At 44.0% G+C, this 23,776-nt stretch overlaps 1 protein-coding gene across 1 annotated transcript; it reads right to left on the reverse strand.

The window, feature by feature from the left end:
- Positions 1–2,379: 2,379 nt before the first annotated feature.
- Positions 2,380–20,319, reverse strand: LOC126981150 (CDGSH iron-sulfur domain-containing protein 3, mitochondrial-like). The gene is made up of 4 exons (XM_050831862.1): positions 20,186–20,319; positions 11,072–11,251; positions 3,091–3,275; positions 2,380–2,828 (listed from the first exon to the last, which is right to left on the reverse strand). Exons 1-3 carry the CDS (start codon positions 20,231–20,233, stop codon positions 3,102–3,104), a joined length of 402 nt encoding a protein of 133 aa, XP_050687819.1. The 5' UTR covers positions 20,234–20,319; the 3' UTR covers positions 2,380–2,828; positions 3,091–3,101.
- Positions 20,320–23,776: the final 3,457 nt, after the last annotated feature.

A 23,776-nucleotide genomic window follows, 5' to 3' on the forward strand; every position in this document is an offset into this window, starting at 1 on the left:
CTGGTGGTGGCTGATACTTTCTCCTGTGCGCGAGGGACAACACTACCGTACCTCTCACCATACTTCATCAGTGCGTGTCTCCCCCCACACTGCCCTTTTTTTTCCTCTTATGACAAAACTGCTGATGATGCTCGCTTCATGTAGTTCAAATGCCAAGAAGAAAGGCTGCCATTATCAAAAGGATTGTCTGCTTGAAGAAGGCACGCCATGGTCGAGCAGAAAATGAAGAGACAGACAGACGAGGCCTGACTCGCCACCACCCACCGCTGCTGCCTTACTCGCCACCACCTCTCACTCACTCCCTGCTGCCACGACTGCTGTTCCTGATGCTTCTGCATCAACACCATCATTACCACAGCCTTCTACTTCAGTTTCAAGAGAGAAAAGCATCTCACCATACAACAACAAAAAAAAAAAATTAAAACGAATACAAGACAAGGAAAGACAGCTTAATTCTGACAGATCATCACAACCAAGAAAGATCAAAACAGAAAAGAAAGGGGGCATTTCCTACCCGCCAGATAGTTTCTAACACCAAGCGATGAAAAAAAAAAAAAAAAAAAAAAAAAAAACTGGCAACAATGAGGGAGGGGGTGGCTCCCCGACACCCTCACCTTTGAGTGAGTAATACTTCTACAAGAAGTGGGATCAGGTGCCATGTTCATGACTCAAGAACACCTAAATAGCAAGACAACAACATTACAATACTGACTACTAACAATATTCGGCACAGTGTGGCCATTCATGGACGAGGAACATCTATATGTACTGACGTAACTTTAAGGCCCCGTAGCTCAAAACTAACTTTTTACAATACATTGGTGAATAACTCCTACATTTATTATTCGATTTTAATGAATAAGGTACTGGTGGATAGAGCATTAAAATGGCTTCTTTTCTGTTGTCTCAGAATTTTAAAAATTTGAGTTGGAACTTTTATATTTTTGAAAATATAATTAAACAGGGGAAAATGGAATTTTTTTTTTTGCTCTTAAACTAAAGAGAAAGTAAAAATTCTGCCACAACAGCTTTCTTACCTATGATGTAAACTACTGTTAGACAATTTTGCAAGGAATTATAAAGGAAAACCTAGTCAGTATTCATCAAAATGTTTTTCTAATATTTTGGTGTTTTGATTAAAAAAAAATGAAATATGGACCAAAGTTGCTCAAACGTTCACTATAGATTCACTTATGCAAAACAAATCATCAAAAAATCAAATCTGCAATTTGGGTGATTAGGAAAGATTGGATTTTACTCAGTCGGTCTCCTTAAGCATTCCTTTCCTGGTGATCACCTTACAGTTGGTCACCCTCACGCCCTCTCCACCTGTTATTTCATATGTAATCTATTTGCGTCACTGCTTCCCCTCTCTTAAACATGAAAAGATGTTCTCCTTTCTTTTTAAACCATGTATTCCACATCTTCAAATTTTGTTGCAGACTCAACTACATCTGTTCCCCCTCTTGTTTTTTCTTTCCCATTCCATACATGCCCATAACATCCTCATAATCTCTTCTGTCTCTACTGATGTGCACATCTAAATCTCCTGCCACTATTACAATTTCTCTCTGTTACTTCTGAAATCCTGTCTGCCAGCTTTTCTCAAAAATACTCCTTTTCTTCTTATGGCCTTCCTTGCTGCGGGGCATACAGTGAAACTATTCATAATCTTCCCCCCACTCAGCAACTTGACTTTTATCATGTGGTCATCCCATCGTACCACCCCTATTACATTCTTCACCCACTCCCCCTGCATCGAAACTCCCACTCCTCTCTTCTCACTACCTCCACTCCACCGGAATTCATACTTCTTTCCACTTTCAAAGATCCTTGTACCATTTTTCACATATCTAACCTCCTGCACTGCACACAACGTCCACTTTCCTCCTCCCAAACATTGCCACCACCTCTCCACTGCTGCCCACCATGGAACCAACATTCACTGTGGCCAGTCTTATGATCTTTTCCTTAACACCTTTCCTCTGAAATTCGGAGATTCTTCGCATATCTTGCCTATTTATTTAAAAGTTGCTGGGGACTGGGGGCCATTTGATTTGAAAGACTCACATGTATTTTGGGAGCTAGTCAAATTTTTCACTGAATGCTTTTTCAAACAGGGACAAGGGTGTATTAGTCTGTGATAATTTTTGATGACTGAAGAGCCCTCACTGGCAGCCACCTCCAGTGAGACATCTGTAATAGCTGAAGGTCAACAACATGCCCATAATCTAAGCACCCTAGCATATGAGCTGGTAATTCATGTGCTAGGCATGCTAAATAAGACAATACTAAAAACACAGCTGTGTCATATGGCTGGCAGAAACATTCAAGTTTTTCATAGGGATAAAATAACAATTTTTCAAAACTAACTTTATATACAGATCACTTTTACATATTGACAAACATTTGTTTGAGATACCTGGAGAACCATAATTCATTTATTGAAAGAATATAAAAAAATGAGCATATTCATGTATGACTACTGCAATCCACAAATATGTTACAAATTAAAGTAAAAGAATGGCACCTACATCACTAAATAAAAAATGGGGATTTGATATTTTCTGGTTAATATTTTTACAATCTCATTGTCTTTAGCTGGAAATAAAATAATCCAATTACTACTCATTTAAATCTGAAGTATCATATGATAATATTTACATGATATATATCTACACAGAAGCACTATACACTGGCGTAGTGGTTATCATCCCAGCCACAAATGCGTTTAATCCCAGTCGAGGGGGGTGGGGGCAGCTCACACAACCCACCCAGCTGTTGATTGTCTCCTTCAAACTGGCTAATAAATGGGTACCTGGGGAAACCTGGAGAAGGTGAACTGTAGTAACTCTGATGTCATACTGGACCTGAGTGTCTTAAGGTAATGGGATCTTATCAACCAAAAGCTCAAAAGCTGAGGTGACAGAGATAAGTGCTCATATAACGTATGCCCCCAACTTAAGCTTTCATATACACTCATGTCAAACTAAATTATGACAGATATCAGCATGACTCGAGAGAAAAATCTATATTTTTTTTCATTATATTTCTACTAATTCACCAATTTAAAATATAAGCAATGCATACCTCCCTAATATTTAATTAACAACCTCTTGAATTTCTTTATTGCGATGTGTCCCATCACAAAAAGGTGGATTCTTGGATTGTTTACAGTTGCACAGCCAAACCTCTTTTGTTTCTGGTGCATGAAACACCAGAGGTTTTTGAGCTATCTTTAGTTGTTGATTTAAATGAGTGCCATCACACATTGGCTGCAAAAGAAAATAAGACATATTGTTAGGAGCTTCAACAATTCACATAACATAAAAGAAGGAAGTGTTTGGATGAATACAATCAGGAGGGGGTTAGTCAGCATGAATCCTATCGAATGTAATCAAAGTGGAATGAATGTTGATAACACTAAAATAGCGAGTAAGGTGACGTGGATTCCTGTGACTTAAATACTAAAAACCATGGGAAGAAGGCTTCAAAAAGTATTAGAAAGTATTATATCAGGTATATGGATGAGGATGAGGACGAAAATCATCATCAGTCATCAGGCAGGAGACAATGGGTGAGTGGACAATGCACAGATGTGGTGATCCTGTGGACCCAGGTTCAAGTTCCACCACAAGTAGCTGCAAATTATCAACCATCTTTGAGTTGTGGAAGATTACTCCCATACTGTCCAAATCATTAATCAACCCCAACTTCAGTGATTTTGATTGACCCTTTAATTTAATTTTTAACTATTCAAAGTTTGCCCTCAAACTAGCAGCTTCTAAACTAGCAACTTTTTTTCAGCCTCTCACTATCACTAGACATAAGACCCCACTGTAACTAATATCTACTTTCATCATCAGTCAAATGAGGAAATAATGTATGGAATTCCCCTTCAATCTTCCAATCTTACAAGACTGAATAGACCCAAACTCTTCTTTTCCAACTTTGTTTTTTCTTTCTTTTTCTTCCTTATTCAATACAACGATGATCATCCCTAACTCTGCTTGTGAAAACTCGCACATCCTCCATCAACAATGGTGTGATTTATATTGCCGAGGGAGTAGTAATGACGGGTTCCATGACCAGAGCAAGAACGCCCCTTGTCCAGATGTCTGAATGCACTCAGACCATGATCGGAGTGAAAATGTCCTTTGACTTGAGTGTGACCATCTCCAAAGAGTGAATAGGGCCTAAGGAAATGAATGGGCACAGCACTCCACCCTCAATACTCTGTCATTAATCAGCTAATTCACTCACATGCCCCCCCCCCCCCCCCCTCTCTCTCTCTCTCTCATGGTGCTTTTCAGGGTAACACCAAGGCATGTATACTTGTAGCCATCTAACTAATTGCAGTACGTAGCCTAAAACATCAATACTCTGCCCACGACTTTAACGGGCCGAGAATGATTTTACTAAACCTTGACATAACTGAATCCATGTGTCTCTTAACCCTTTCATTGCTAAGCGCTTGCAACGAGACTATCCCCTCAGGCGCGCTCAGGGACCCCAGCGGGGGAAAGGGATCTCTTTTAACCACTATATCTCAAAAACTATTCATCACAGTTACAAAACAAAAACACCATTGGAAAGAGGAGGCCACGATCTATAAGATTCGGTTATGTAAGCCTCTCTTGCGAACATACAGGCACATTCAGGGGGTGTTTTTTGCTGTGAGGACGATTGGCGCTCGCAGCGAGCTTTTAGCATCACCAGCAAGTGACGCTAGTGCTCGCTCTTTTAACCTCTGTATCTCAAAAACTATTCATCACAGCTAAAAAATAAAAACACCATTGGAAAGAGGAGGCCAAGATCTATACGATTCGGTAATGTAAGCCTCTCCTGCAAAAGTATAGGCACGTTCAGGGGGTGTTGCCTGTGAAGACGTACATTTATACGTACGCGACGGTCAGCCGTAAGGCAACTACTGTAGATCTCTTGATGATGGCAGGGCTGGCAGGGCAGTATTGCCAACTGCAAAATTTACAACTATTTGGTCAAAATGTCAGTCATGTGATAGGTGAAGCTATGCAAAAAAGTCGCTATATTGGTCAACAACATCCACCAGTTGCTCGTCCGTAGATTTGCTGCGCTGGGCTGACATGAGTTTCCACCAAATTTAGTGAAGAACCCACTCAATTGGCAATCCTGTGTTGTGAGAATTAGTGTTGCAACACTCATAGAGAGAATTGAGTGTGCTGGAACTTGAGAGAGAGAGAGAGAGAGAGAGAGAGAGAGAGAGAGAGAGAGAGAGAGAGAGAGAGAGAGAGAGAGAGAGAGAGAGAGAGAGAGAGAGAGCGAGAGAGAGAGAGAGAGAGAGAGAGAGAGAGAGGTCGAGAGAGAGAGAGAGAGAGAGAGAGAGAGAGAGAGAGAGAGAGAGAGAGAGAGAGAGAGAGAGAGAGAGAGAGAGAGAGAGAGAGAGAGAGAGAGAGAGAGAGAGAGAGAGAGAGAGAGAGAGAGAGAGAGAGAGAGAGAGAGAGAGAGAGAGAGAGAGAGAGAGAGAGAGAGAGAGAGAGAGAGAGAGAGAGAGAGAGAGAGAGAGAGAGAGAGAGAGAGAGAGAGAGAGAGAGAGAGAGAGAGAGAGAGAGAGAGAGAGAGAGAGAGAGAGAGAGAGAGAGAGAGAGAGAGAGAGAGAGAGAGAGAGAGAGAGAGAGAGAGAGAGAGAGAGAGGGGGGAGTGTGTGTACTTTTGACCGGATGTGGCACGCAGGCTTTTGCTGGAGAAGCTTTGTGCCAAAGACATCCAAGGACGCCTGCTGTCGTTGTTGGTGGGCAGCAATTCAGGGACCTCCAAGTGGGTGCCTCAGTCCCTCAGGGATATGTGCTAGGCCCTGTCCTCTGGAACCTGTACATCGACATTCTCAGGAGCCTGCCGGCAGTCTCTGCATACGCTGAAAACTGCACATTCTCCCTCTCCTACCCACGCCAAGAAAGTCAGCAAGTGGTTGCTGACAGCAACCAGTAAATACAATTAATACAGGAGTGGGGGGAGTGCTGGCAGATGAACTTCGCCCCTGAGAAGACCCGGGCGATAATGATCTCTTGGTCCCCGGCAGCTAGATAAGCTGTCGAAGGAAGGGTGATGTTTGACCCCATCACCCTCCCGCTCCAGGATTACGTCAGGATCCTCGGAGTGGATTTGAACCGAGAGCTGCGCTTCGACCACCACCTGAAACACGTCATCCACTAAGCCTCCCTTTGGGTCTCTGCCTTACGTAGAGTAGCGAAAATCATTGATAAACGAGGAATTATGATTCTCTACAAGGCTCAGGCAACAGCCTACCTGGAGTATGGGGCCCTGACATGGATGTCCAGCGCAGGCCCGGATTAACCCGGTAGCAGCGGGGGTCATGTTTCTTAACCCTTTCCTTGCTAAGTGCTCACAGCGAGACTATCCCCCCCAGGCGCGCTCAGGCAGCTACAAAACAAAACAAAAACACCATTGAAAAGAGGAGGCCAAGATCTATAAGATCCGGTTATGTAAGCCTCTCCTGCGAATGTACAGGCACGTTCAGGGGATGTTTTTTGCTGAGAGCGACTTGCGCTCCTATCGAGCTTTTAGCACCACCAGCAAGTGATGCTAGTGCTCGCTCTTTTAACCTCTGTATCTGAAAAAACTATTCATCACAGCTAAAAAACAAAATCACCATTGGAAAAAGGAGGCCAAGATCTATAAGATCTGGTTATGTAAGCCTCTCCTGCAAACGTACAGGCACATTCAGGGGGTGTTGCCTGTGAAGACGTACATTTATGTGTGCGCAACGGTCAGCCATATTGAGGCAACTACCGAGTAGATCTCTTGATGATGGGCAGGGTAGTATTGCCAACTGCAAAATTTACAACTATTTGGTCAAAATATCAGTCAGGTGATAGGTGAAGCTATGCAAAAATACTGTTATATTGGACAACAACATCCACCAGTTACTTGCAGTAGATTTTCCGCGCTTTTCCGCTCTAGGCTGATATGATTTTCCACCTAATTTAGTGGAAAACCCACTAAATTGGCAATGCTGTGGGGTGAGATACAGTGTTGGAACACTCTCATATGCAGGAAATTTGAATGCGACTGGAGCTCACAGCGAGTATTTAGCACCACCGGCAAGTTACGCTAGTGCTCGCTGCGAGCGTTTAGCAACGATAGGGTTAATGGTCCCTCCAAGCGAGAAAAATGAGAAAAAATCACCCCTCACACAAACCATTTCATAATGTATATCAAAGCATTTGTGATCAGATTATGTATCATCCATTTTGGGGGGTTATATCATGGCATAAATTTGGCCCGTCACTGCTACACGATAAAGCCACAAATTTTGCCCGCTACCAGGTTAAGCTTGCATTGGGCCCTACGCCACCCACAGTTTTGGCCCCCCCCTTGAATAAATTATAGGCAAGATCTGGACAATTTCATATTTTATTGAAACATCAGAATGAATTAATGATACAATATATTTAATACAGATTGTCATCATCTTTATTTTCTTTATATTCTGTATTAACAGCATACATACCATACTTATGTACATAGGTAACTATAGCAGCTACACCAATGCCAGTTTTCTTGATTTCTCTTGTGGAAACTGTTCAATGATGGTTTAAAATGTCATTGAGGAGGTGACATCATTTTCAATTGACATAACAGACAAAGCATTCAATCGTTTTTGAGTCATTGTTGAACGAAATCTGTTTTTGATCAAAGACAGTTTGGAAAATGAACATTCACCTTTGCAGACTGTGACTGGTAATATTAAGAACAATCGCAGAGCAGTTGAAACATTGTCAAATGTTAACTCTACAACTGGATTCTTCCTTAAGTATTTTAACAGGACATGAGGATCACAATCCAACTTCAAATGGGTTACAAATTCTAAGAATGTTACAAATTCATCCTCGCAGTGGAGTTCCAAGTCATTGATGTATTTTTTTCACCAAGCTGGATACATCAACTCTCAGGTGTGCAATATCACTCTCCCTCAATGACTTGTTAAAGGCAAAGTCGTCAGATATCTTGTGATAAGCCTGGCGACGTTGAGCTAAACTTGCATGTAACTTGTCAATAACGACAACAAAACTCTGTACAGGGAATTTTTGTGCATCTTGAAGATCTGCATCAGGTTCAGCATAATCATCAGGTTGATGCTGCCGTCTTCTATTCCGTACCTTTTCCGATACATATACTTGCTGAACATTTTCCATGAGATTTTTTGCATCATTCTCCAGTTCATCAAATTCACCACGAAGCTCAGCAACAAAACTTTCAAGTGATAGAAACAATGAAACAGCCATGTTGATATCAATATTTGTGCTTTGGATAAGAGTACTAGCTTTCTGAAAGCGCTAGAGGATCTTGTTCCAAAGAACACACATAAATGCATTTTCAAGAAGGCACATATTTTCTGCAAAAACTGATGGAGCAAGTCGAGCATCTCCTTTTAGTTCCTCATTATCTGCAATTTCATTTAACATACCATAGATGCTAGAGTAGTTTAAGTGCAGTGCTTTCACTGATTCAGAATGAAAATGCCAACGTGTGGAAGATAATGTTTTTAGGGATAGAATTCTCCAGGTGCCTCCTACATTTCCACAAACACTCGAATGAGGGCCTTATCGTAGAATTTCAGGCTCTGGTGAAGGTATGACTAAGTTGCCAGCGATCACGAGAACACATTTGAAAGGAAGCACGCCAGGAAAATTCAAAACATACGGCGCGAAAATTCATGATTATATAAGCGATCACAGCGTCACGGGATCGGAGAGGCTTGATTAAATAAGCGATTGCAGCGGTTTAAGGGTTAAGATCACTGACAAAGATAAAAGAAGATTTTCGATCTGGTTCTTAAATTTAAGCCATAGAATGTAACATACAGTCATAGATACTATCATCAAGGTCAGGGTTGCGATCATTCTCGTTGTTTTATTTATTCGTAAACGAGAGAAAATATAAATGCTGTCTGGCAGCCTCTCCTCATCCAAAATCGTTCTTGCATGAAAGACCTGCGAAATCAAGCAAAAATAAAAATTCTATTTACATTACAATATTTGCTGAATACCTGCCGTGGGTGTATTAGTGTCGCCTTCAGCGAAATTCATCAAAAACATTAGGGCGTCAGGCATCTCTACAACCCCCTCCCCCCTAACACTAGGAAGGCCAGGTGTTTGTCTCAGTGAGGTCACCGGCTTCTGCTCCCAGCATATTATACTCCGCCCTCAAGTGACTGCTTGGGCGGATGGTTTTTAAGGCCAGGAGTTGTGGTTGGAGGGAAATACTATTGGATGGAAGCCAATGTCGCACATGGACAAAAACAAAGGAGGCTTGCTCTGTCGAGATGCCTGGCACCCATATGTTTTTGATAAATTTCACCGAAGGGGATACTGATGCACCCAAAGCAGGTACTCAGCATATAATGTAATGTAAATAATATTTTTTTAAAGCTCATTTCTGCTTGATTTCACAGGTCTTTCATGTTAGAACAATTTTGGATGAGGAGTGGCTGCCGGACAGCATTTATATTTTCGCTCGTTTACCAATAAATAAAACAACGAGAATGATCAGCAACATTTTTATTAACAAGTGTCACTTATTATATTGAAGTGTAATTGTTGTAATTCCCAGAGAAAAACAGGTAATTTACGATAATTGAAAGAACAGCTCAAGCTTCGTGGGCCCTGTGACACCTGCTAAGAAAGAATATACCTCATTGAAGTGCACAGTAAAACCTCACCATTGCACATTTGAAGATGGCACCACTATAAACACTTGCCTGCGCCATGACGGGCTGGGGCCGAACACCATCCAGGCCCCTCAAGCAAGACTACCAGCACTATAGGCGTACACATAAAAAAAAAAAAAAAAAAAAAAAACACATATGGGCGGTCTGAAGGTGCGCAAATGGCGAATGTGCAAATGGCGTACTTAATAACCTATAGGGAAAAATACATATGGGCGGTCATGGCCCAAAACCCCCCTACCAGACAAAAAAAGGTCTGCTGGCAGGAAACACATTAAATTAACAATTAACTGTACAACAGATTAATGGATTAGTATAATGGTGGTGCAAAGGTGAGGCAGAAAACATCGAATAATCGCAGTCACCACGAGACCAGCGGCGTCTTACTGGCAGAAAAATGGCTTCCGCTGCTCTCTAGCTGTTCTGGTAGCAAAATGGCGTCCGCTGATCTTCACTAGCTGTCCTGGCCGATGAGCTCCTTGCAACAGAGGATGAAAAGGAAGCTGCAATGGTTACGGTGGCACAAAGGGGTGAAATACAATGGAAGCACTTATATGTGTTTGTTTGGGCCGCCATATTTGCTGATGGTGTCATCACAGCACAGCGGCGCTCCACCTCTCCAGACCGAGCTGCAGCGGGCGATCCGAGTTGGTAACTTGTGCTGCGGCATCACGCGCTTGAGAGAACCCGGGTCGGTCTGGGTGGCCCGATTCCCTCTCAAACGCAGCCCAGGGCTGCATTTGAGAGAGGGAATCAGGACTCTCAGAACGTTCCAAGAGCTCTCAAACGAGTGACGCCACAGCACGGGTTGCTCTCTCGGCACATCCGCTCCCTCCCGGCTTTGAGAAGTGGAGCGCCTTGGTGTTGTGATGATGTCATCAGCAAATATGGCGGCCCAAACAAACACATGTAAGTGTTTCCATTGCATTTCACCCCTCTGTGCCACCATAACCACTGCAACTTCCTTTTTATATTCTGTTGCAAGGAGCTCATTGGCCAGGACAGCTGGTGAGGTGTGCAAATGGCAAGACCACCTACGCAAATGGTGGGACGATAGCCGCAAATTAAGGCCGTGCAAATGGTGAGTGTGCAAATGGTGAGGTTTTACTGTAATTGTTACAAGTCCCAGATAAACACAAGTAAGTTATGATAATTAAAAGAATAATTCAAGCTTTTGGGGCACAAAGACATAGTTGGTGGTGACACCTGGTGTGGAAGAATATACCCAATTAACATTCATGGAAAATAATTTAATACTTGTAATTTTACATGAGTGCTGTGTATCTAAGAGTCATGATAACTCAAACCACATGCAAATGTAAAACAATATTTTCTTGACCTCACCTGTGACTTGCTGTGACCACAGGCACACCAAAAGTACTTCTTCCCTGCTTTCAGTGTTATCTTGAAAGGTTTCTTGTCATATATTTTTCCTTTACTTTTCTGGTAAAACTCTTTCTGCCACATCTTCTCTTTTAGTTCCATTCCTGGATCTTTTACTGCTTTAATACAGCTCACCGGACTCTGAAACACATGAAGTAAATGGATATGAAGTTCATAAACATAACAGACATAAATTTAATATACAACATGCATAGAGGCAGCATATGTATGTGCTGTTTTTAGTTTATGTGTGTTTAGCTTAGTTGAGTGCGAATAGGAAGGATTGCATTTGTAACATCAACTGATGTTACTTGTCTTAGGCCGCTGGCACACGAGTGACGTGGTCGCCACGCCGTGACGACACACGGTAGCGGGTATGTAGCTTCCCATAGGTTTCCATTGTTTGAACCAAACCCTTTCACACGAGCAACTGTGGCTGGCGACTGTAGCAAGGAGACGCAGATCCCCACCACAAGTGGCGTTGCTTTGTGGCTTGGACGTGCATGGGCTTGAAGGAGTAGGTAGGAAGACACCTACCGAAACAGGCATAAGCCACTCCTGGTGAGGTATATATGGGAAGCAAGGAGGGTGCTGCATGCCCTCCAAAGACCCTTCCTGTGTCCTTATTTTCCATTTCCCTATTGTCTCATCAACACCAGAGAGTAGTTCAACATGCTCTCTAAAGTCGAGACAAATTCTCATTCTTTCCACACCACACTGGAAGTCCTTGATTTGCACGATAGATGCGTTCCAGAAGGGACTGTGCAAAGTAAATTTCGTGCAATGTAAGGATGATCACCCCCAGTATTGGACTAAACTGTACATACACTATATTAAAGGATGGGAGTTGATTGAGTAAACCTCGATCTCTTTGGAGTACTACCACATGCTGGAGAATCCGATGGGTGCTTGGGAGCCATGGTTAATTGGTGGTAAGTTGGTAACACACTGAACGAACGGGGAGAGAGATGCTACCACAGCCGTGCGTGGGTAAAGAATGAGCGGCACGGCCCGGGTGGCTGTAAACACAGCGGGTGGCGGGAAACACCTAGTGACGCCTGGCGGCTGCATTAATGAACTAAATCAGCCATGCGAAACTTGATTTTCTTGAAATCGTGTTATTTTAAAGAATCTGTGTAATATGAGGAAAAAACCCTGTTTTTTGACACCGTGCTATTTTGAATTCGTGCAATCTAAAGTCGTGCAAATCAAGGACTCCCTACATACACATCATTTCCCAAAATTTTTCAAATTAAAAATGGCGTTCATAAGCAAAGCCTCAGAGTCCCCACCTGGGGGGGGGGGGGGGGGGGACCACAAATTCCTCCAGGGAGGACTGTCTGTAACAGGAGAAAGCTGAAAGTAAATGTCAACAAAAGTAAAGTGATGGTTTGTGAGCAAAGTAGAAGTGAGGTTGTAGATTTTGTATGCCCATACAGAGTGGGAATTGAATGTGAAAAAGAATGCAAAATAATTTTGAATGGTGAAGAAATGGAGGTCAATGAGTTTAAGTACCTCGGATCAGTTATGTGTAAGCATGGTGGTATGGAGGGAGATAAGAAAAAGGGCATTGCAAGGAAGAAGGGTGGTTGGGTCTTTGGGACGAATCATGAATGGCAGAAGTGTGAGCATGGAGGTAAAGAGGGATTTGAGAAATACAATAATAGTACCAACCCTCACATATGCAAGTGAAACGTGGGCCTGGTATGAAAGTCAGAGGTCTAGAGTGCAGGCAGTGGAAATTAGTTATTTGAGGAGTGCTTGTGGTGTGAGTAGAATGGATGGAATGAGTAATGAAAGTGTGTACGAGCATTTTGGAATGTGTCACAGGGGTGAAGGGAAGAAGTGTGGAGTGGTGGAAGAAGTGAAGCGACAGACTTTAAAGTGGTTTGGCCACATGGAGCGAATGGAGGAGAGTAAGATGACCAGAAGGGTGTATGTGAGTGAGATAGAGGGAGGGAATGCTAGAGAACGACCTCCAGTGAAATGGAGAGATAGGGTGCAGGAGTACGTTAGGGAGAGGAGGGGGATAGATTTTTGAGAAACTTTGAGCAGGCAAGGAGGGAGTGTCTGGAGAGAGAAAGTTGGAAACTCTTCTGCTGTGGCTATCCCATGGTGGGAGCTCCTAGGAACAGGCATCGATGAAGTGATGATGATAATTGATAATAATTCTTGTTTCAAGTTGGAACTGGGGATTTTAGCTCTGACTAAATAAGGAGAAATTGGTACAATATCAACTAAGGTAATCAATCGGGTCCGATCTCTCTGGCAATAGGAAAGAGGCAATGGGGTTAAATTTATCTTGGAAGTCTTCTCCAAAGGGTAAAGTAAAGGTAAAGTTGGGGGCATACGCTGTAACAGCGTTTGGCCTCGGTGCTCATCTCCGTAACATTGGCCCTTGAGCCTGTGGTGGGAGGGAGCCCATTACCCTGGGACACAGGGCCAGTGTGACATCTGGGTTACCACAGTTTACCTTCCCCAGGTTTCCCCAGGTACCCATTTATTGACCAGCCCGAGCTGGGTAAGCTGCACGCCGACTGCCCGGGCCGGGATTCAAACCCGGGCCCGTGGAGTAGAAGCCAGGCGCACTGACCACTAGACCACATCTACCGAAAGGGTAGACCTCTGATAATAATATTATCCTTCCTCTTCTCTCTCACTTAACTCTCGTACCTCCTCTCTGATGATGGTACACACATCAGATCTGTCAGTCCTCCCTTCTCCCCCAAAAGCAACGCTGTCCCTTTGAGTCTCAGAGATCCGTAAATCAATCGATTTTACTGAATTTCTGAGACCAGCAATGGTGTTAAACATCTGTGCCAAGCATTGCTGAAGTGACTGAAGGTAAGGGTTGGCAAGTGAACTTGAGTTAACAGGGAAAGATAATCTGCATCTAGTGCACACATACTTCACGCCCTTACCCTGGTGCTTCAAGACTTTCTTAATAAAATCTGAGGGAAGGCCTGTGCAAGTCTGTGACCCATGGCACCACTCTTGCACTCATCACAGGCAATCCCCCCCTCCTCATCATCCTTAACGGGAAAACGGCAGGTAACACAGAGGGAAGGAGCACTGGTTGCACCAGTGGTCCTCTGCACCCTAGTAGCTGGGCTACTGCCCCTCCCGGTATTCGTCCTCCAGGACCTGGTCGCCGCACCCCATCCACAGCCACCACCACCACTTGGCATGGCTAAGGCTAAACCCCAAATAACACAAAATATAACAAAGAAATAAGAACCAAAACTGTTCCAAGGATAGAAAAACAATTTCATGAAAGAAACAAAGCCAACACTTACCAACAGGCTGACAAGACAACCACCAGGAACAACCAGCCTGAACTCAGGAAAGACCAAAACAACCCCCAGAACAAGAAAAAGCTACTAAAACACAACAACACACTCAGACAACTACTACTAGATAAAAAAGACAAAGACTAACACTAAAAAAATACAAAAAAGAAACCGGGATATACCGCCCAGTACTCAGTAGACAGCAGCGCGGGAAGAGAGCACTCAGGAACACGTCCAACCCCAACAACTGCCAACTGAGGTCAAAGGGTGTCGGTGGAGTCTTAGTCGAAGTGACTTGATCTGTGTTGTATGTAGCACTATAATATTGTCGTGTTAGGGTGAAATTATGCTTTAAAACTTCACACACGTGTGAATAGTTATCTATAATTTTATCCATTTAGGATACAATTATCATAAACACCTTGCATTATTGTTAGACTTCATCTTTCTAACCAGCAATGATTTTAGCGTTGCAATTTGAAGTTGTTGTTTTTTCATTGCCCGCAGCTTCTTCATGAGAGAAAAGACACGTTCAGTGGAAGCATTAGTTCCAGGATGGCACATTATGAACAGAACTATATATGACATGCGTTGATGGTTGATGTGTTTGTCTTTGACATGGGGCAATACTTCTACCCACCGCTGTTACGTAGATTAGATGAACATTTTTGTTTTAGAATTTGTGAATATAAAGCTTTAACAAGTGACACTCAAATCACTCCATTAGCATTATGGTGATATCTGGTATCTCAGTGTCTCCCTTCCTCTCTATCCCTCCCTTACGGGGGTCCTGTCCTGCTCCCCCCAGCAGAGCTGAGGTGGTGGGGGTCATCGCACTTTTACCAACCCTGCCAAGATTACCGGGTTGCTCAGTGTGAAACTCGTCGGGCCCCACTGTAACGATACTTTTTTGAGTGTGTGTATATGGCTGTCCCCCCAGTGTTTTCAAGCATAGAATGGCATATTATTTTATTCTTTCATAGGAAAATATCAATGAATCCAGAACAGGGTTAAGATTTGTTTTAGTACCATGCCAGTATTTCATTACCTATCTTATGAAACATCACTAGTTCTTCATATATCTTTTCTACAAACGTTCAACAATCATGGAAACGCTTTCAAAATCCAATTCAAGGACTATTTATTGATGAAAATAGGGGATAATATTCACGAAAGCGCAGCCTCCTCTGGCAGCGGCCGCGGCGGCGGTGCAGCCGGTGTTGCGAGAAATACCTCCTTGCAAAAATAAGTCGCATATACATGTGGGGGGGATCCAGGGGGGGGACGCACCCCCCCATGGTTAGAAGGGGGAGCCGAGGGGGTCGAAGCCCTCCTTTTAGTAGGTTGTAAAGTTCAGTTGGAATAGTTTAAATATGCTGCCCCACCCTAAACCCTCTGTGAGCTATTTTGCGGCTGCAGCGGATGATATTCACTTCGTGAATATCATCCCTTATTTCCAACAATAAATAGTCCTTGAATTGGATTTAAAAAGCTTTTCCATGATTGTTGAACGTTTGTAGAAGAGATATATGAAGAGCTAATGGTTTCATAAGGTAGGTAATGAAATACTGGCATGGTACTAAAACAAATCTTTACCCAGTACAGCACTCTGTTTGTAATAGATGAAGTGAAGGACCAATAAATAGCCTACATGCAGGGATTAATCAGTAAATTTACGGGAAATAGCATCTTGCTATTTTCAAAAAACAAATTTGTCTTACCCAACTAGCTGCGTACATGGATACGTATTCATAGCAATCTTCCCTTTGGTTTGTAAACAAAACAGAAGGCCAGAAATAGGAGGACACGGAGAAACACGACACCAGGGTACATCTCAGCGCCGCCAGCAGCATCTAACTCCATCATGGACCAACTAGAACATCTTCAGAGAAGCAAAGGGTGTCGGCAATGCCATGGCCTTGCCTCAAACAATACTGAGGGAACACCACCCTCCTGAGGCAGAAACTCTTCAAGTTCAAGTTCATGGAGAAGGATGTGGTGGAGAGGGGTCGCAGTGGTAGGCTCTGAGAAGACTTCAAGGGAAAGGTTGAGGAAGTGGGAAATCGGTATTATTCTAGTGTTTGCCTGTACTCACCCCTTGCAACCAAAATTGGCTAGGGGGCCATTGAGACTGTGGGGAATGCGGTGGTAAACATGAAATGCGTCGCAAATGCATAGTTTTTGAGTTATGGGGGGTTGAAAAATACCCTAGATGTAGGGAAATTCCTTACATTTACCTAGATGTAGGGAAATTCCATACATTCAGGGATTTTTTTTACCACGTACGGAAACCATGCAATTTCACTCAGTCTCCATACCAAAGGGGGTTCGAGGGGGGCGAAGCCCCCTGTTACAAAACTAAGGTTATAATGAAGCATCTAAATGGTAAGTAATTTCCGTCATAAGAATCTTGCAACCGTCATATACGACTATGTATTCACTCACTTTTTATTTATTTATTTATTTTTTTACGTCTTGGCCTATTGCGCCGGTAGGCTTCTTCCCGGTGGATCCTGATGGTCGGTCCAAGGCTTCTTCCTGGTGGGTCCTGATGGTCGGCCCAGCCCGTTCTCACGCAAGCGAGTGTTTATAGTGGCGCCATCTTGCATTGGCTCATGCTGCCCTCCCGGAGCTCATCTTTAATCCTAGAATCTAGAGTCCGGGTTGATAGGTGGTCTTCTGGACAGCATGTGGGTAGTTTTAAGCCACTCGGCGGTGGCTGAAAAATCCCAGCTTGGTGGCACCAGTCGGGGATTGAACTCACGTCCTCCTGAACATGGGGCCATCTTGCTATCTGTTCAGCCACCACCTACCCTAGGTAGCATGTACGAATGCGTGAAGCAGGTTCGGTACCACGTATGAATGCATGAACCAGGTTCGAACGCAAGTTACTTGTGTTCGAAAATTTTTCATTCGAATTCAGATTATTGGTTATTCTCTAATGTTTGTTAGTTGCTTTGTTAGGTAAAAGTCCAGTATAACTCCGGCACCTTAATTTTGGTCTGTTTTCTTCAAAACCTTCACAAAACCCTTTGTATACATATAATACATAAGTAAACAGTGGCGGACACCTAAAACACTCCGGCAAATAGGTTGGGCTGCGTGTTCTAAAAAAAAAAAAAAAAAAAAAAAAAAGTCGTGGTGAACCTGGTCTTACATGTGTGGGCTAATCGCTAACTAAGTGTACCATCGCTAACCACCTTAAAACAGCCCTGAGCCATGACTCAAGGTCATCCGGGGCCTTGAGTCATGGCTCGTGGCTGTTTTAGGGTGGTTAGCGATGGTACACTTGGTTAGCGATTAGCCCACGCATGTGAGACCAGGTCCACCACGCGTGGTTATTATTCTTATTTAGAACACGCAGCCCAACGGCTGCTGTGCTGAGGGCCTAAACCCTCTGCGAGCTATTTTAATTGCGGCAGCGGCGGCACCACCGTAAATGTTACGTATCATAAGGTAGCGTTTTGGTAACGTTAGGAAAGTTTGTAGTATATACGCAGTACATACGAATCATACGTCCCCTCCTAAAATACCTATGTTGTATTTAGGTAGTGTTTGGTTGCGTCACTACAATACATTTCCTAAACGTAACTAAAACATTATTGTAATTCGTGTTACATCTACGAATACACTACGCAATGGTTTAACGTCATGATGATGGTGATGGGGATGTGGTAAAAAGGTTGTAGAAACATTAGAAAACGTGCTAATGGACGTCGTCATAAGGTTGCAGAAAGGTCATGAGTTATATAGTGAAATACGTTGTAAGGACGTACAGGTAACTCTCGATTTACGCGAGTATTGTGTCCTTGAAGAGGTCGCGTAAATTAAAAACAATGTAAATCAAACAAGAGGGAGGTTTCTGTCGAAAAATAAATATTCACTTCATTCAGTGGAGAGAGAGAGAGAGAGAGAGAGAGAGAGAGAGAGAGAGAGAGAGAGAGAGAGAGAGAGAGAGAGAGAGAGAATATCCACTCAGGCACTCAGTCTCAGCCTCACTCGTGTGAGGAAGAAATGAGGGACACCATGAGCAACTGGCTAGTATTGGTACTGGTACCAATACTGTACCGTGTATCCGTGTATAGCTGGTACCGTTAGTACCGGTACCGGTACCTGCCCACCCCTATTGTTGAGTAGCATGGCAGCGTGGGTAATGTATTGTTGTTCAAGTGGCGAGCGGGAAGAACTGAGCTCAGCTGTGTGGCCGCTGCGCCGTGTGAGTCCAGTTGTGTGAGACATCTGGTGGCCACTCCATAAAATATCGCGTATAAGTGGAAAAAACGTGTAAATTAAACATTTATTTGGATTTTGGATCCCACATTATTTAAAAAAACGCATAAACCAAATTTTTGTAAATCGAGAGTTACCTGTGCCTGGGAGTCCACACAATTACGTAAAAGTTACAAAACCGATGCCTTTATACAAAGTAATAAATACGTCATTGTGTTAACTGGGAATATGCTCCCCACCTAAAAGAACAGATTTCCCCCTTTTTCTACTTTTATGTACTTGAGTCTTCATATTATGATTCAGGGACATGTATTTCCTTCTTTAACTATAATATGGAGGCGTATTATCATATTTTGGAGGCGCGGAGTCAATCTCCACAATTACCATCAATTACTGGCAACCCAAACCCTTGAAGCAGATTCGAAATGCGGTTAGTCAGGATTAACATGTTCGAACAGCTCTGGCAGGAAGTTCGAGAGCCTGCATTTGTGCTAGAACCCACAGAACTCTCTAGTCTAGGGCACGACGTTGGACGGATCACGGGTAGCTAGTGGTGTTGCTTGTGTCAGTGATAAACAATGAAGATACATCGTGTTTGGTTCCACAGACTCTACTAGCAGGACAGAAACCTCGTGATGAGGTGATAACCTACTAGAACTGGTGGTAGCGAGAGGGCATGAGTGTGGTGTAGGTAGTTCATGTGGACGCAGCTGGCCGAGGACGTCACGCCAGACTGGTAAGGTGAGCATCGTTTGGTGGGTTCACTACCCTTCTCTCCCAAAACAAGCTTGGCCTCCAGTGGGAATGCGTGGTTTCCGTATGTGAAACAATAAATTCATCACAAACACTTATTCTAGTGGTCGTGGGAGGAAAAAAACTAAATGTAGGGAGTTTCCCTAGATCTAGGGTATTTTTTCCGTGTCCCCCACCCGAAACCCCGCATTCCCACAGGTCTCCAAGCTTGTTTTGGGGGTGATGGGGGATTATGGGCAAACACTAGAATTTTACCAGGAAATCTGCCTCCTACCCAGGTCCACGTATAATAGTGACACTGGCCACAACTGTGCCTTCCATCAAGCGCCTCATCAACGAAGAATGACTAAAGACTTGCCAAAGCTGGAGGACAGGAGAGAAGGCATGATCGAAGTGCACAAAATTATTCATTAAAAAACATAAATAGAAACAATTTCTCTAGATTTTCCACCACCAACCTTAGGGGCAAAGCAGATTTACAAGGAAAGATGCAACAAAACGCAAAGAACTCGTTTACTTATCGAGTTACTAATGACTGGAGCAAATAACCAGATCATGCTGAGTGCTCCTTCAGTGCATTCTTTCAAACATGGGTATGACAATAACATGCAACAGATAACAATGGAGGCAGGCAACAGGATCTAGTTACTTCATTAGGAAACCCGCGGAACTTATTGGCAAGTCTCATTTTGGTGAGTATAAGTCATACTGTCAGGCTATCTACGACATCATTTGTACACCTCTCTTAATAAAACATCAATTATTTATTCTTAAGTGTAAGTATAGACGACAAACTACGTACAGAGGTAAAAGCACGCGTAACTATCCTGATGTGCAGTGCGGCAAGCATCCTGGTTGATTTTGATCTTGATCTTGATGTCACAGGTGGCTCGGGATTTCTCCCCAGTCAGGCCTTTGTATCGGCACCTCCTGTGAAAAGAAACAAAACATGTGGGAAGTCTATGTTCTCGGGGCAAGATATCATTCCCTACATCTTTCACGCCACATGCCCTCCAAGAACTCTTTCACTGCCTCAATCACTCGTCCACTCGTCTCTCCACTGAGCCCCAGCAGCAGCACCATCCACTTCCTTCCAGTGTTGCCACCTGCTGCGGTACAATTGTATCAAAATGGTACATTTTGAAGCTAATGGTACTGTGGTCCTACATTCCAAAATAAAGCCATTTTTGGTACAATTTGCATGGAACGGTACAATTTTCCTTGTCAACGGTACAATTTGAAGTTTTGCTTGAAGAATATCCTAAAATGATAAAAAAAATATGAAATAATTTACTAAGAAAAAGCTAGAGTAAAAGAAAAAAACATTATACTTTCTGAAACTCAAGCACAAGTATTAAGTGATTTTGAGCCTTGTATATTCGCACAACAGCTAATTTGTGTTTACATCCCGCGACTGGTCGACGCTTCCTATTTGCCGACTAGAACTTGCCCAGAAGCAGCCCGTAGCGGTACACGTGCGAGCAGCCGACTTGACTACGGAGGGGTGGCCCAAAGCGAGGATGACCACGCGGGTCCACCTCGCCGCCGCAGAAGGGCCACCCGGCTGCTCGCCCGGTCCCCCTATTTAGGGGGTAAATCTTTTACGACGACACCCAGTCATTCTCCTCTCACACCTCGAGATGGACACACTCACTCCCAAGTCCCAACGCCACTGAAGAAGGGTCCAGGACCCGAAATCGCGATCTGGCGACGCAGATGATATCCTACGGGGATACCATCAACAAACTACCTAAAGAGAATAAGACACTCTTTTGACAAAAAGAGAACATCCTAAAGAAAATGATATATATATATATATATATATATATATATATATATATATATATATATATATATATATATATTAGAGAGAGAGAGAGAGAGAGAGAGAGAGAGAGAGAGAGAGAGAGAGAGAGAGAGAGAGAGAATATATTTTACGCTACAAAATCATCCGTTTTCTCGACGGCTTCCGCTGACGTTACCTACTGACGTCACAACTCTTCGCATGATTGGATGATTGGACCGTCTCTTCTGCTAGCCGTGATTCTCTATTCGTCAGCTCCAAGAAAAGTCACGAAAACAAAACAATGATCTTTTCATTGCTTTTATCGTCCTAAAGGGGCTCTCACACATTCCCGGTCCCGGTCGCGACCGTCCCCGATGACTCCCGATAAAGGCCGATTTACATTACCCGTCTTCCGACCGACAGGCAGACCGCCGGCTAGACGCCGTCAAGATTTCTTTCATGTATTTAAATGGAAGTGTTTACACTACCCGTCAAGCTGACGGCAGCAGTCGTCCGACACCCAACCGACACGTCCCGGATTTCCTCTCGAGAATTCCTGGCCGGCGTGACGGCGGCCTGACTCCGGCTCGACGGGTGGGTGACGGGTAGTGTGAACGAAGACCCGTACGGTACCCGTTCATCTCGCGGCTTGTACGTGTTGCCTCGTCCGCGCCCATAACATTTTTAATTCATTTTCCGGCACCATGGACGAAAGACTGATAGAACTCGTCCGTGGCCATGAAGAGCTCTATGATATTGTCAGGTCCTTCTCTATTTTCTGCAGTAAGTAACTGAACTTAGCCTTGGACATCCTGAAGTACTGGTAGAACTTCACTTCATCATCTGACAGCTCTTTAAACAGGGTCCAGAATTCTCCCTCGGACTTCCTTTTCTGCAGAGACTGGTGCACCCACATTCTCTTCCTCTTTCCACTGCGTTCTTCATCCTCTTCTTCTAAAAGCAAAGCAATCGCTGCCAAAGTCTTGATGCTGAGAGGGCGAGGGGCCATGATGCTCACGTGACAGCAGCTGCGTGAGCACTACGAGACAGAGATGGACGGACCGAGAACGTGTCGTGTAAATATACAACAGTCTGACGGCGTCTAGCCGGCGGTCTGCCTGTCGGTCGGAAGACGGGTAATGTAAATCGGGCTTAAGCCGATCGGGGACTGGCCGCCGACAAAATAGGCAATAATCCCCGGATCGGCGGCTTACCGCCGGTCTGCCTGCGGTAGACCGGCGGCTTACTGCCGGTCAGCCTGCGGTTTACCGGCGGTAGACCGGCGACCATATACGATTTTCGATTTCTCCGACCGGCGACGGCAGCAGGTCAGTCGGCGGTCGACCGCCGGCCTACCGGCGGCACATCGACGAGCAAACACTTTCGTTGTCACGCCCAGTTGGAAGGGTATATAAACACCCGTCCAGGTGTTTTGATCATTCGTGAGTTTGACATCGCAATGGCTTTCCTCAGCTCTCGTGAACGCGAAAATGAACTCCTGAAATTGGACGTGGACAGTGACCAAAGTTTGTTGACGCTTGTATGTCTGATGGAAAATAGACGGTTGCAAAAAATACAGAAGAAGAAACGTAAGGCAACGTGGGTGAGGCCATGGATGCAGAGAAGAGACATTCGTATTATTCTCCTACATTCCCCCCCTACCACCAGCTCCAGCCTCAACACCATGGTGCGGATGTGCAGCCACGTACGCCCTCGCACTCCCTACACACCTTCAACCTCGACTTATTCATCCCTGGAGGGAGAGGCCCTACTAGCACCTCGCTCCACCAGCGAGTGAGATCAAGCAGACATGACCCGCCCAGTATTTAATCTTGGTTGTTGTGAAATCAAATCAGGTGAGGTCTGGTAAACAAGGGAGAGGCTGCTGTCACCTGTCAACCTCATCTTTTCCGCTCCGTGTCTCCGCCCATCCTACCTCCCTATATTCAGCCATCATGTTGTGTGTGTTAGATTTAATGAATAAATAAATAATAACTCTTATTTCCTTTACCGCCCTACACTTTTACACTGCAATTCCAAAGAAGTAATTATAACTGATTTTCATAGTGCTTACCTTTCATTTTGAGACTGCTTCCATTTGCCAAGCGACTGCTCCTGCATCTGAATTGTAGTAATCACGCAGGTGATCACGTACACTCTTTGCTGCAAGTGTTGCAGTGTTGCCTCGTAGATTTCGCATTGGAGTCAGCTCTGACACCTGTTGACGCCACCTACCACCAGCTACAACCTCAACACCCATTCATTCACCCATCTATATAAATCAGCTAACCAGTCATTCAGTCATCTATAACTCAGCCATCCAACAATTCAGTCATCAGCCATCTATAATCCAGCCATCCAGTAATTTATAAACCAGCCACTCTGCCATTCAGAACACTTCCTCCTTGTACCACTCAACCAACTCCTCCTCCTCTGTGAACAAGTTGATTTTGTTTCGCTCCCACGAATCATTTAGTGATGGTGTAATCTGGTCCTCTGCCATTATTTGATCTTCAAAAGTCTTCTATAGCTGTGGGCATGTTGCTTGGGTGTAGAGACGCGTGCCGGGAGGTTTTATATGTTTATAATAAACAGCCTCATACCTAA

Source organism: Eriocheir sinensis, chromosome 46 (genome assembly GCF_024679095.1).
Source record: "Eriocheir sinensis breed Jianghai 21 chromosome 46, ASM2467909v1, whole genome shotgun sequence".
Taxonomy (NCBI): domain Eukaryota; kingdom Metazoa; phylum Arthropoda; class Malacostraca; order Decapoda; family Varunidae; genus Eriocheir; species Eriocheir sinensis.